A 13,240-nucleotide genomic window follows, 5' to 3' on the forward strand; every position below is an offset into this window, starting at 1 on the left:
ACTGCTCCTTTACAATAAACTTAAGAGGTTTGTAAAGTATGCAATAGGTGAAGATTACATACATGGTCATTCTTAGCTAGAACACCTGGAGTTTTATAAAGAAACATGCTAAATTAGTCAGGAAAGACCAAACCATCTTTAGGGAAAGTGTCTCATTATGACACTGTCAGATTCAAAAGTCCCACCCTTTGAAGGCTCCAATTTGATTGTGGGGAGTGCTTTGGTACAGAGCAAAATGGCTGATATGTCTTAACTTGTGCAAACATGGATGCTGCTGCGCTACATTTTTACTCTCTCCCCTCTTGCTTTCTGGAGCCCTGTTGTTTCTGTGTATTTTTCCCCACAAGGGAGCCAAGCTTGAGGCCTAGGAACTTTACATTGTTTTACAGCCCTGAACAATTAACCTAGCTAGGGTCCAAAATGCAACACTAATACTCCTGAACTAATATTAGTCCCCAACTCTGCAGTTACTCTCTCACACACGAGCTCAATGGAACTTCTCCTGTGCAAATATTTTCAGGACTAAGGCCACAGCCATTAACTGCCTAACAGCATTGTTGCTGAACTGAGTGAACATGAAGAGCAAACCTGACCTACCTGTCCTGTCGATCCCTGAACGGCTACCTACACAGGACTGATGAGGAGAGGAGTAAAGGAACCAAAGATGTTCTCATTATTAAAATAAGATCTAACAGCTGTATGGCAGAAATGTACCTAGACTGATTTAAATAGTTTCCACTTCAGCTCTTAACAAAAATAACACTTTAAACATTCAAAGATGACTTTTGGTGGTCTAGATAATAGATTTCCATTAGGGGAAAAACAGGTACTCTAGCTACTGTAACATTGCCTCATTTCTCCTTAGAAGAAGTCAATGGGACTGCTTGCAAAGAAAGCTGCTATTCAGCACTAATCTGGTCCTTTGGCATTAGCCACTTCCAGTGCTCTAGTCAATTAGAAAACAACGTTCCAAGTTAAATTAAAAAGTGGAATTTAATGTTTTAAACCTGAGTTGCTCATGGTAAGAATTCAATTTAAATGTATCAAAGCAAGTAAATTAATTTTAAACATAGCATTTACAGCATGATTTCAAGTTAATTTAACCTGGAGAATGAATTCCCACAAATATTTAAGTCCTATGCAACTACAAGGCCTAGAACTATGTTTAAAGTAACTGTAGACATACTGCTCATTTTCAAGTTTGACTAATGATTTACTGAGATTTTGTTCACCTCGATCAATTTTACCAGCCTTTTATTTGTTTGAAAATGACAAGCATGACATGCTGTATTTCAAACTGTCAAGAACCAACTGAATATTTAGTTTATTACGTACTTCAAGCTTTTCCTTAATTTTTCACTTCAAATTCCCTGACTCAAACCAAATCACTCACATCCTTGCTGCAGTTTCATGAGTTGTAAAGTTTCTAAAAAACAAAAACAAAAAAACCTCAAACCCATGGTTTAAAGGCGCCTCAGTCTGCTTTACAAAATATTTATGCAATGCTCCTCAATTTAAAAAAATAGCATTAATACCTATGTTTGCTAGATCACCCGTTTTGGTCATTACAATTGCATTAGTAAAATTCCATCTTCCTTGATTGACTTGAGTATCTAATGCTTTTTTCACAATTCAGATTCTACTGTTCAATCATTTTTCTGAAGTCTGTTACTTTATACAATACTAAAATATACAACTGTATGAAACAAAATTATTCCCTTTAGCCATGCCCAGTTCATTAGAACAAGTTTAGTTTAACTATTGTACAGGTCCTGTCAATTACTTTCTTTGTGCAAACTAATTGCCTAGAAACTTGTGGGGCTATGATGCCCTGTCTCCACATACAAGGCCCCTTCCTACACTTGCTTTCTCTGTGGTTTCAGAGAAAACTGTTGAATGCAACTTAGCCAATAGGGTTAAACAGTGTTTTAAAACATGTTCTTACATAATCTACAGTACACATTAAAATATGCATTTGTGTTTTATATAGGTTCTCATCACAGTAGTATCTGAGTCCCTCCCACTAGTGAATTAAGCAAGGTGACTAACAGTTCTCATGTGTTTTTTCCTCTCATCATCTCCCCAGGAGGAGAAGTGCAGGCAATGGAGTGTCTTATTTTGGTAGTTATAAATAATTACACACACCCACACAGTGCTGTGTATTTGTTAAGAAAACGTAGGTCAAAGAAATGTGCCTTGCACTCGGAGTGGAAGGTGGTGAGTTTTTAATGTTTAATGGCAGCACGCTTGCTGGTTGACCAAAGTACATTAAGATCAGTTTTAACTGGAAATGTATAAACTAACTGGGCTTGATCCTCATTAAGGTTAAAGCTCATTTACACCACTCTGGTAGTGTAAAGGGACTTAAGTGTAAATGAGAATCAAAGTCTAAATTCAAACAGTTGTCTGCCATAGGTTAATGTGTACAGGGCCTTTATAATGAGGGCTGCAGCTAGTAACCTCTTATCTTCCTAGTAACTATGTTGGACAAATTCCCCAGAGATGAAAAGAAAAAGTAAACATTTGAGTTCAAAATATTTGATTCCGAGTTTTTTTAGCATGAAAAGAAACACTAAAGTGACTATTTGTACAGATTCTTTGTATGCTCTTAATTTTCAAAGCTTTTCCTCTTGCATTGTATATCTCAGCCTCAGACATCTCAAACAATTGCACAAACAAAAAGCCAAAGTGTCCATTAAAGGGAAAAGTTTTGTATCTTTTGCTTCCTTAGGGAACTGTTTAGTTTTATGAAAGTCTGCTTTTAAACTCTCCTCCCCCCCACCCAACTACACAAGTCAGCAGGCTACGAATAATAATATAACTCCATCAAGCTTCTATTTATAGTGAAGGTACCTCACCCTATGATCTCCTTCTAGCACACATTAGAAAGACAAGGTAGGTGAGATATCTTTTACTGGACCAACTTTCGAGCTACACAGAACTTTTCCTTGTCATCAGAAGCAAGCTCCCCACAGACCAGGACACACCAACTCAAAGTGGCACCACACCCAGCCAGAACAACAGATGCAAAACCTGCAGACATATCTACATTGCTACAACGATCAACACCCTCTCTCCCCCAACACACCTTTCAAGATCCATGGTTACACACATGCCTATCACAACATGTGGTCTACCACATCCAGTGCACTAAATGCCCCAACAACAACTATGTGGGTGAAACTAGACAACCATTACACTCTCAAGTGAATGATAAAAGAGAAACACCACATCACCTGTGGGTGAACACTTTTCACAAAGCAGTCACTCTTTCTGACCTCTGTCCTTATCCTCAAAGGAAACCTGCACAGCACTTTCAAAAGATTACCCTGGGAGATTAAATTCATAACTTTGCTAAACACTAAAAATCATGATCTTAACAAACATACTGGATCACGGCTTATTACAACAATCTGTAGCGCGCTACCTCCGGTTTTTGTCTTAATGATTACAGGGGGGTTAATGGGCCACTCCACCTTAAATGGTCTCTTTGAATGTTTTACTTATGCTAAAACTATCTGTTCCACCTTACATTTAGCTCTCTGTGAGCTTGAAAGCTTCTCTCTCTCACCAACAGAAGTTGGTCCATTTAAAAAATATTACCTCACCCATCTTGTGTCTCTAATATCCTGGGACCAACACAGCTACAACACCACTGCATACACGCAGGCTCTTGCAAACAGGCTTAGAGAGATAACATCTCTAAAAGTTACGCTCTGGGCCTTAAACTTACTCTTACTAAAGACAGTGGAAGTTTTCCTGCCTATTTCAATGGGTGCAGGTTTGAGTTTAATGTATGTAACGGTGGTATCAGTACTTATCCATAACTTCTAAATTAAATGCGTAAGTTTTGTGTTCTTTCACATATTAAGGCTTGGTCTACACTGGGGGGGATTGACCTAAGATACGCAACTTCAGCTATGAAGAATAGCATAGCTGAAATCGACGTATCTTAGTTCGACTTACCTCGCGTCCTCATAGTGTGGGGTCGATTGCCACGATCCCCCGTCGACTTTGCTTCCGCCTCTTGCCGAGTTGGAGTTCAGCAGTCGACGGGAGAGCAATTGGGGATCGATTTATCATGTCTACACTACATGCAATAAGTCGATCCCCAATAGATTGATTGCTACCCGCCAATCTGGCGGATAGTGTAGTCGTACCCCAAGTCTCAGTCAGTCTTCTCATTTACTAGGACCATTGTTAAGATGTTCCTCATTCATTTAATAACTAACAGACCAATAGGAAACTGAGCTAATAGTTCTAAACCTGAGAGGAAAACCTGAAGCTTCCTTATGTACTACTGCAAAATCAGCACACCTGTACCTTGCTTTTGGCACAATTAATATTTTAGAAGAGAAATTATTGAAGTCTTAATTCACATGGGTTCCTTATTCAGTATTGTCTACAGAAGTCCACAAAAAAGTTAAAATGTTCTTTCAAGGGGAATAAAAGATATACAATTGTACACAAAAAGTCTTGAATTTTATTGAAATTTCAAGTCTTGTTTCAAACAAAAACTGCTTTCTTCAGACAAAAATATTCTCTCGCTGTCTTCAGATATTAGTAAGTCTAAATTGGTCCTTTAGTGCCTCTTTTTGTTGTCATCAGCATGAGAAGTTCACCCTGCTGGGTTGTTCTGTAAGGTCTCATTTTTATCGTGTGAAGGAACGTACATGACGACCTCTTCCACTGCCTCCACTAACAAACTTTCCTCTTGAGCCACCGCTACCACCACTATTAGCACTCGCCCAAGATGGTCCAATTCCACCACGGCCTCTGGAAGCACGATCACGAGGACTGGGTCGATAGCCTTAAAGCAAAAAAATATATATATTAACGGTGGTAGTGCCCATGGATTAGTCCTGCTAAGGTAGGGGCTGAATAAACAAGGATACACAGTCCCTACCTTCAATTTATTTTCTAGTCTTTTTTCAATTTTTCATTAGGCAAACACTGTTTTGTTTTAACTAAAGATGCAATTACCAGGGTTGTTAAAACAATTACATTGCAAAAGTTAGTATTAATGCACGATTAAGATTGTAAATTCAAGCACTCAAATCCGCAAGTTTTGTAAATTTATAATGGATTACATTTTAATAACAGTTTATATTAAAGTATATTTTGGGATTTCCCATTAATGAACCATAGTTTGACTGTATTTCTAGGTGCCTGCAATAAGCTTCATTTGTAAAAAGAAAATGCAACTAGGAGCTTTGTGCAATTTGATGCCCACTTCCATGTACTGTATAAACAAAAAAAACACACACACATACCTGCAGAACTTAATGGCCTCAATGGTGGCAGGGGGCCCCTATTAAAATTGCTTTGACCCCCTCTGCTTTCATTGTAGGTGCCTCGTGGTGTATTTTGTGCACTCCAGCTTGAACCCCGGGCTCCTTCACGACGATTGTAATTTCCTAAACGCAAAACACAGGTGCTGAATAACACTCAGTAAAGTTTTCTGCATTTTAATCTCTGCACTGTTTAACTAGTAGTATGCTGCAATACATGACCAGTCTACTAGCAATAATTATACTGTAACAGGACAACAAGAATGCCTCTCCGGACAACCCCAATGTTTTAGATGACACAAGGGCTCAGAGTCCCTATATGCCTATCCAGCACTATCTATATTAACCTAGAGATGGCTTGAGCCTACATCATAGGCACCAGTGTCAATACAGCACTGAGACTGGCAAGCCTAAAGGAACAGGATGCACATCATTATGCTTCGAAGATGCGGGGAACTTCCTCAATATACCAAGCTCCTAATGAGCTCTGTACGGATGAGACGCCTTACTGGTTTGATGCAGTCACATCATGAAACTCATTCCAGAGGCCACGTATTATACAATCTGCCTGAATTCTAATACCTGGAACCAGGGCCAGCGCTTCCATTAGGTGACCCTAGGCGATCGCCTAGGGCACCAGGATTCGGGGGGAGGCATTTTGTGCGCTCCCCCCGAATCCTGGGGGCGCACGGGAGCTTCCGGTTCTGCTCCCGTCGTGCTGCCGAAGAAGGACCTTCTGCCGACGTGCCGCGGAAAACAGCGGCAGGCAATTAGCAGCAGTCATTGAGCTGCTCATCGCCTGCGGCATTTCGGTGACGGGTCCTTCTTCGGCGGCACAATGGGAGTGGAACTGGAAGCTCCCGCGTGCCCCGTGGGGAGCGCACAAAATGCCACCCCCCAAATTCTGCCTAGGGTGCCAGAAACTCTGGCACCACTCCTGCCTGGAACAGAGTCTCACCAATACACAGCCAAACAAGGCTTAAGGCACCGAAGGCCTCAGACTCCAAGAAAAATGTTAAGGGAAAGACTTGAGTGGCTGAGATTAATTTAGACTACTGTCAGATACCTCACAGTTAATAGCAGGGGTGAAACCTATCCTCTGCCACTGCATACTCTTGTGGCAAAGCCCCTTACTTCTGCAACACACTGAAACTTACCTATTTTTTAATTTACTGATTCAAATATAATGAACAATACGACCAGTACAGTATTTTGACAGTAAATTCACACAAATCTCAATTATGGAATGCCCATCAATTTAACACTGCCCAGACCATTTTCACTTTTCCACATACCACAGTATTTTTATATCGACTGCATTACAGAAGCTGTAATGGTAAAGCTGGAGGGTCTGGCAGCTGGCAAGGGAGTAGGTTGAGATTTTGGCACCCAGAAAGGGCAGAGCCTGCTTGACCTTTCTTTGTATGGAGGGGTAGCAGAGGAGAAGTCGGGGTACATATTGATTTTGGATTAGAGCTGAACAAATAACTGATTTTGCAGTTCAGTGGCTTAACCAAACAAAAAGTTTGTTTGAACTGAAACTTAAGAATTTTTCTCATCAAATTAAAAACTTGAAAAACAATTATTCAAAAATGTCAGTTCAAAACAGTTTTGGCATTTCTGGGGGGAAAAAAATCAGTGGAAACTATTCGCCAAATTCAACCCAAATTTGTGCCGTTTCAGTGCCCCCAAAAATGCATTTTTTGGCAAATTTGCTATTCACCACACCCACATAAAAAAGTTTTGCCCAGTTCTAGTTTGGGCATCTGTTGGAGGTAGAATAGAATGCCTTATGGAGCACCGAGCTGTTTTATTAACAGTGCTGTAGGCAATACGAAGGTGGAAAGGAATGCACATCTATCCCTGTAACTTCTCATTGCCATGTTTTTAATGTTTTGGATGGAATGGATGTATCCTGCTGCAACCTTCCCTGTCACAAAATATAGGTTTTTTTTGTCTGCTAATTTAAAGAAAGCCTAAATTCTGCAGCAGAATCTCTAGCCAGAGAATCACTGCAAACATGGGGCCCTGCACATTCTTCTTCTCAAGACGACAGGGGGCCTTTCTAATCAAAATGCATTTAAAGTTGATTAGTACTTTTATGCTTAATTTGACAAATGCCCATATAATTTCACAACGAGGCAGTTAATTTTTTTTCTGTTACAGTTACAAGCACTCCTGTGGCCATCGCACACAACAGCATGAGACCAAAGAGCGAAGATCTAGCTACATTCTTTTGCAAAAATATCACTCAGACCATAATAGAGAACAGTTAAACACAGCTTTGGTTTAAGTCCAGCATAGCCTAGAGAAGCATTTTTTATTCTAGACAGTAATCCGTTTACTCCAAATCCTCAGACAAGAGGCAACATACCTTTTGAAGCAGGTGGTGTAAAGAATCTGTTCTGACTGTGAAAAGCTCCCCGTCCTCCACGATTCCCTGAGAATCCGCCACGTGAAGATATCTTCTGGGATACTTTTGGTGGCCTTTTAGGTTGTGGTATCCCATCCGGAGGGACCACTTCTTTGCTCTCTGCAGCAACAAAATCGTCCACATGCATAGAAGGTGGTCTGCTTGTATTCTGTTTCCTTTGACGAAAGATATCATGTGGTCGAATACCTTGTCCAAATCCTCCCCGGCCTCGTCCTCTAGGAAGTGGCACAACATGTGCTCTCTTTGCAGGTTCAATGTACTCAGATTTTCCACTATATAGCAAAACAAAATTAACAGGATTATTTACTGAACTAAGAATTTATTCCAGCTGAATGTTTGGCATTCTCTGCATTAGTATTTAGTAGAAGTTTAAATTCATAATTTAAAAACTGTGTAACGTAACTGCCAAGATACAATGAAGCTTAATGTTGTAGGCATGCTCTTTGCAGAAGTCTTTGCTTCTTCATGGATGATTCATATTTCAGAAATATAATATCTCACTACCTAACTACATAGCTTTGAATTCACTGCTCAAAAACCAGCTTTTTGTTACTTTAAAATTGAGATTGATATTGTGTACTATCTACCTACCCACAGGAAGGTATCTCCCACTCAGCTAGACTACATTAATTGTATACTGATTCAAAGTCAGCAATACATCTTACCTTGACGTTATAAAGGTCTCATGCTTGTGTTTGCCAAGTTTGAACCCTTTTGTGGTTTTCGTCCTACCAGGAGATGAAGGTTCTGACAAAAATGATCTCTCCAGTTCTGCTTGCAAGTCAAAGTCACTGCAGCCTTTCTCTGACAGTTCAATTAAGTCTACTTTTACCTGCAATAACAGAATACAGTTACACCGCAATAACCACAACCAGCAATGCTGGGCAACACTTCAGTATTTTTGAAACAGGAGAAGTGCAGCAGAGGCAGAAGGAGCTCCAGCAGCAGGATGAGAGTAGCTCAGCTGGGGTTCCATTCTGCTCTGGAATCCCTCATAGGAGCATAAAGCCCCAATCATCCCCTTTAACCCAAGTCATATGGGCTGAGTGAAAAGACACAGCACCTGAGAGAGCAGCAGCAGCACCTGTACAGCCCTGGACCTCATCAATGGCAGGGCCTAAAGTTTAGATTTTGATAGTCTGTTGTCTGATTTGATTAGAACTCCAGCAGGGCCCATATCCTGCCTGGAGAACAGCCTCACAAATTCAGTTGTGTGACTTCTTTCTGTACAAGAGGGAGGCATAGGAAGAGACGGTCTGCTGAGGAAAAAGGTTATTTACATATATATCTGTCTTTGTATATTAGCAAGAAGAAAGGAAGGTATGACTATGAAAAGATGAATGAGAATTAAATTTGAGATGACATATACTGATAGTTTTCTCTAAGTATGGAAATCTAAGAATCTGTCATTGTTTCCATTAGGATCACCTAACTTCAAAGGCAGTAACTCCCAGGAATAAACTCTTACCTATGATACCCTCACAGCACAGATTTTTTTAAATCCAAAATTTGAAGGTCATGTGTAGAAATGAAGTTTTTACAAATAATTTAGCCTGTAACTATGAACTTTTCTTTAATTTCTTTAGATCGCAAGTTCTTTGGGGAAAAGGACTGTCTTTTTTATTATGTGTATACAACTCCTAGCACAATCCTAATCAGGATTTCTGAATACTATTGCAGTATGAATAGATGAAAAAGAGAAAGAAACTTGGTTTCTCATATACCTGAGTGCCAAAAAGCTCCAAGAAGTAATACAGAAAGAGAACTTAAGAACATAAGAACGGCCATACTGGGTCAGACCAAAGATTCATCTAGCCCAGTATCCGTCTTCCAACAGTGGCCAATGCAAGATTCTCCAGATGGAATGAACAGAACTGATAATCATCAAGTGATCCATCCCATCACTCACTGGGAACACCATCCCTGCCCATTCTGGCTAATTGCCATTGATGGATCTATGAATTTATCAAGTTCTTTTTTGAACCCTGTTATGGTCTGGGCCTTCACAACATCCTCTGACAAGGAGTTCCACAGATTGATTGTGCATTGTGTGAAAAAATACTTCCTTTTGTTTGTTTTAAATCTGCTGCCTATTAATTTCATTTGGTGACCTCTAGTTCTTGTGTTATGGCAAGGAGTAAACACCACTTCCTTATTTCCTTTCTCCACACCAGTCATGACTTTATAGACCTCTCTCATATCCCCTCTTAGTCATCTCTTTTCCAAGCTGAAAAGTCCTAGTCTTATTAATCTCTCCTCAAATGGAAGCTTTCCATGCCCCTAATCATTTTTGTTGCCCTTTTCTGAACCTTTTCCAATTCCAATATATCTTTTTTGAGATGGTGCGACCACATCTGCAAGCAGTATTCAAGATATGGGCATACCATGGATTTATATAGAGGCAATATGATATTTTTCTGTTTTATTACCTATCCCTTTCTTAATGATTCCTAATATTCTCTTAGCTTTTTTGACTGCTGCTGCACATTGAGTGGATGTTTGCAGAGAACTAACCACAATGACTCCAAGATCTCTTTCTTGAGTGGTAACAGCTAATTTAGACACTCATCATTATATATATTATATACACACACACACACACTGTGAGTTAGGATTATGTTTTCCAATATGCATTACTTTGCATTTATCAACATTGAATTTATCTGCCATTTTGTTGCCCAGTCAACCAGTTTTGAAATCACTTTGTAACTCTTTGCAGTCTGCTTTGGACTTAACTATCTTGAGTAATTTTGTATCATCTCCAAATTCTGCCACTTCACTGTTTACCCGTTTTCCTACATCATTTATGAATATGTTAAATAGGACTGGTCCCAGTACAGACCCCTGGGGAACACCACTATTTACCTCTCTCCATTCTGAAAATTGACCATTTATTCCTACCCTTTGTTTCCTATCTTTTAACCAGTTACCAATCCATGAGAGGACCTTCCCTCTTATCCCATGACAGCTTACTTTGCTTAAGAGCCTTTGGTGAGGGACCTTGTCAAAGGCCTTCTGAAAATCTAAGGTTATTGTGTATGCACTTTAACTATCCTGGAAGTTATTCCAAGGACATCAGTGATTTTCTATCTGCTTCTGCACACACTTAAATGTGTGCAATATTAATCTTTAAGGTGCGCCTGCAGTGTCAGATTGTAGGGCAAGGGCAAAAAGAATGAGCCACTCACCTAGATGGCATCAGTGATGCCCATTGGCAGCCCTCCTTTTTTAATTATCTCTGTTCTTAACGAGCACTGAGGCTGGTTAGGTGGAAGCTGGCCTCCTCCTGCTCTGTCCTCAGCTGCTTCAAAAATCCTGCCCTCTTTCCCCCTTCTTTGTGGAGACTGTTTAGACACGTATTGACGAAGCAATAAGGAAAACTGAGATGTTTTATAAACAAATTCTACTCTCGGCTTAACAAGGAATACATTTATGACTTTTTTTCTCAATTTTAATTGAGCCTTTTACCATATCCAGATCAGTGTCAATCTCTTCAGCCTGGAATGGGGAGAACCACATAGATTTCAGCTGGTCATCCATCACATCTGCCAACACATATGTTGTCCTGTAACAATGAATATCAAATGTATTTTTGATTAAAGGCCCATAGCTGCTGTAAGTGTATTTGGTTATTGTACTGGGGTATCATGTGACTCCTGGAGTCACTGCTCTTGCAGAAGTGCTCTCTCAAGGGTTTCATTTACATTCAAAGAAATTTAAGTTTGGTATTTTGTGGCCAATCAAGGAAGTGCAGATTATAAAACATAAGCTTCAGCAAGAGCAGCAAATGTACTATAACCAAGATTACGCTAACACAGTAATCAGAAAACTGAACTGAAAAAACACTTCAGTAGTAACTGCATCTTATGAAATCATTTTATAGTGTCCTATTTAAATTTTACCTCATCTAAGTGCAAGGCTGCCTGAAAAAAGAACAGGATTCCTTCATTGAATTAGCATGAAAAACCTTTGTAAGAGCTACTGTGGGAGAAATCCTTAACCTTAGCATCATATGAAATTCCGTTTGGACAGCGTTATCAAATACACTTTGTTCCCCTACAATAAAGATATACTAATAATAACAGTAATATATATAAAAGCACAAAACCTGGAAATGAAATCCTACCCAGAACATACTAATCCATAAATTGTTGCATTTTCACAAGTTAAGGACACTCAACCTCCAACATATTTACTATTTTACCTATTATTAAACAGATTCTGGAGAGAGTCTGGTGCAGAAAGAACTGGTTCTACATCTTGGTCACTCAGAGGACAATGATCGCCTGCTGATTCCAGCATCTGCCGAAGTCCAGCTACATTGTCCAATAAGGATTCAAGGCTGTCATCTTCTTTAGAATGTTCCTGCATAAGAGACATCAGAATCAGAAATTTTTCCCGAAGAGAAGAATTTAGACCAGTCAACATTAAGTATTTGCCAGATTGAAAAGAAAATGTTTCACAGACTATTTTCTGCACACTATATTCTGTTCATCCATATATACTCTAAAATAAACAGCTCCAGAAAAAGCAGATAGGACAGCAGAGGGCACCCTAGTACCTTAAAAAAAAGAACAAATAGCAGTCACCACTCCTCAAGGAGTCTAGCCTTTGTTTACCTACCAGCTGACTTGTAGTGGCTATTAAAGAGACAAGGTGGGTGAGAGAATACTTTTTACTGGACCAAGTGCTGTTGGAGAGAGAGAGACAAGCTTTCAAGCTTACAGAGAACTCTTCTTCTGCAGTGGTTAGGCAGCTAGTTTAATAAACCAGTGCCAGCACACCAATCATCTTACTACCACCTTATGCTGCCTGTCTGTTGTATTCCCTGTTATCTCTTGTCATATATAAAGCTCTCAAGGGAAAGGATTATTGTCTCATATGTGAAAACAGTGTCTTAGCACAAGGGTTTCCCAAACTCTGATTGGGGCCTGTTCACATTAACACAGTACAAATAATAAATAATAAAGCCAGCATACAAACAATTCTGAGCACCACTCATAAAACCATTCTTACTAATTTCATTAGCTTGTGCACATCAACATGAGCCTTCTTTACTAATAAGTAGACAAGCATCTGTACATACTTGTAAAGCGAGGTCAGCTAAGGACAAAAAATAAACTTGATTATTCAAAATTGTTTTACCAAAACTTGTTTCTCCAGTTCAAGGAGCAAATTTTCTGGAGTTTCTTCTTTATTCTGTAATAAATGTTTTAACTCTGCAGTAGTAAGACCCAGTGTTCTGGCTGGATGGGAACCATCTACTTCCATAAGACTTCCATCATCTCCACAACATCCCTAGGGGGGAAGAAAAATAATCACACGCTAAAGCTAATTTTTTAAAAAATAAATCATCAAAAACTAGATCTTGTGACAGCATTACAAACAAACTATCCAGATAGACTTTAGAACAAAATACAACAATGTGGAAAGTCACTGGATTTCCACCAAAAACTATTTTGGTGGCTATCTAGTGAAACCATTACCTCCACACCAGACACGTGCAAACAAAAAC

General features: G+C 39.5%; 1 protein-coding gene across 2 annotated transcripts in view; it reads right to left on the reverse strand.

Moving 5' to 3' along the window:
• Nucleotides 1–974: 974 nt before the first annotated feature.
• Nucleotides 975–13,240, reverse strand: part of VIRMA (vir like m6A methyltransferase associated) — a 43,664-nt gene continuing 31,398 nt past the window's right edge. For both annotated transcript variants that reach the window (XM_032787221.2, XM_032787220.2), the window contains exons 18-24: nucleotides 12,871–13,023; nucleotides 11,930–12,090; nucleotides 11,194–11,290; nucleotides 8,391–8,557; nucleotides 7,666–7,997; nucleotides 5,274–5,417; nucleotides 975–4,810 (exon numbers count right to left, since the gene is read on the reverse strand). In XM_032787221.2, coding sequence (XP_032643112.1) covers nucleotides 4,653–4,810; nucleotides 5,274–5,417; nucleotides 7,666–7,997; nucleotides 8,391–8,557; nucleotides 11,194–11,290; nucleotides 11,930–12,090; nucleotides 12,871–13,023 — 1,212 coding nt within the window. In that variant the 3' untranslated portion in view covers nucleotides 975–4,652. The remainder of the gene's footprint in view (nucleotides 4,811–5,273; nucleotides 5,418–7,665; nucleotides 7,998–8,390; nucleotides 8,558–11,193; nucleotides 11,291–11,929; nucleotides 12,091–12,870; nucleotides 13,024–13,240) is intronic.

This window comes from Chelonoidis abingdonii, chromosome 2 (genome assembly GCF_003597395.2).
Source record: "Chelonoidis abingdonii isolate Lonesome George chromosome 2, CheloAbing_2.0, whole genome shotgun sequence".
Lineage (NCBI taxonomy): Eukaryota > Metazoa > Chordata > Testudines > Testudinidae > Chelonoidis > Chelonoidis abingdonii.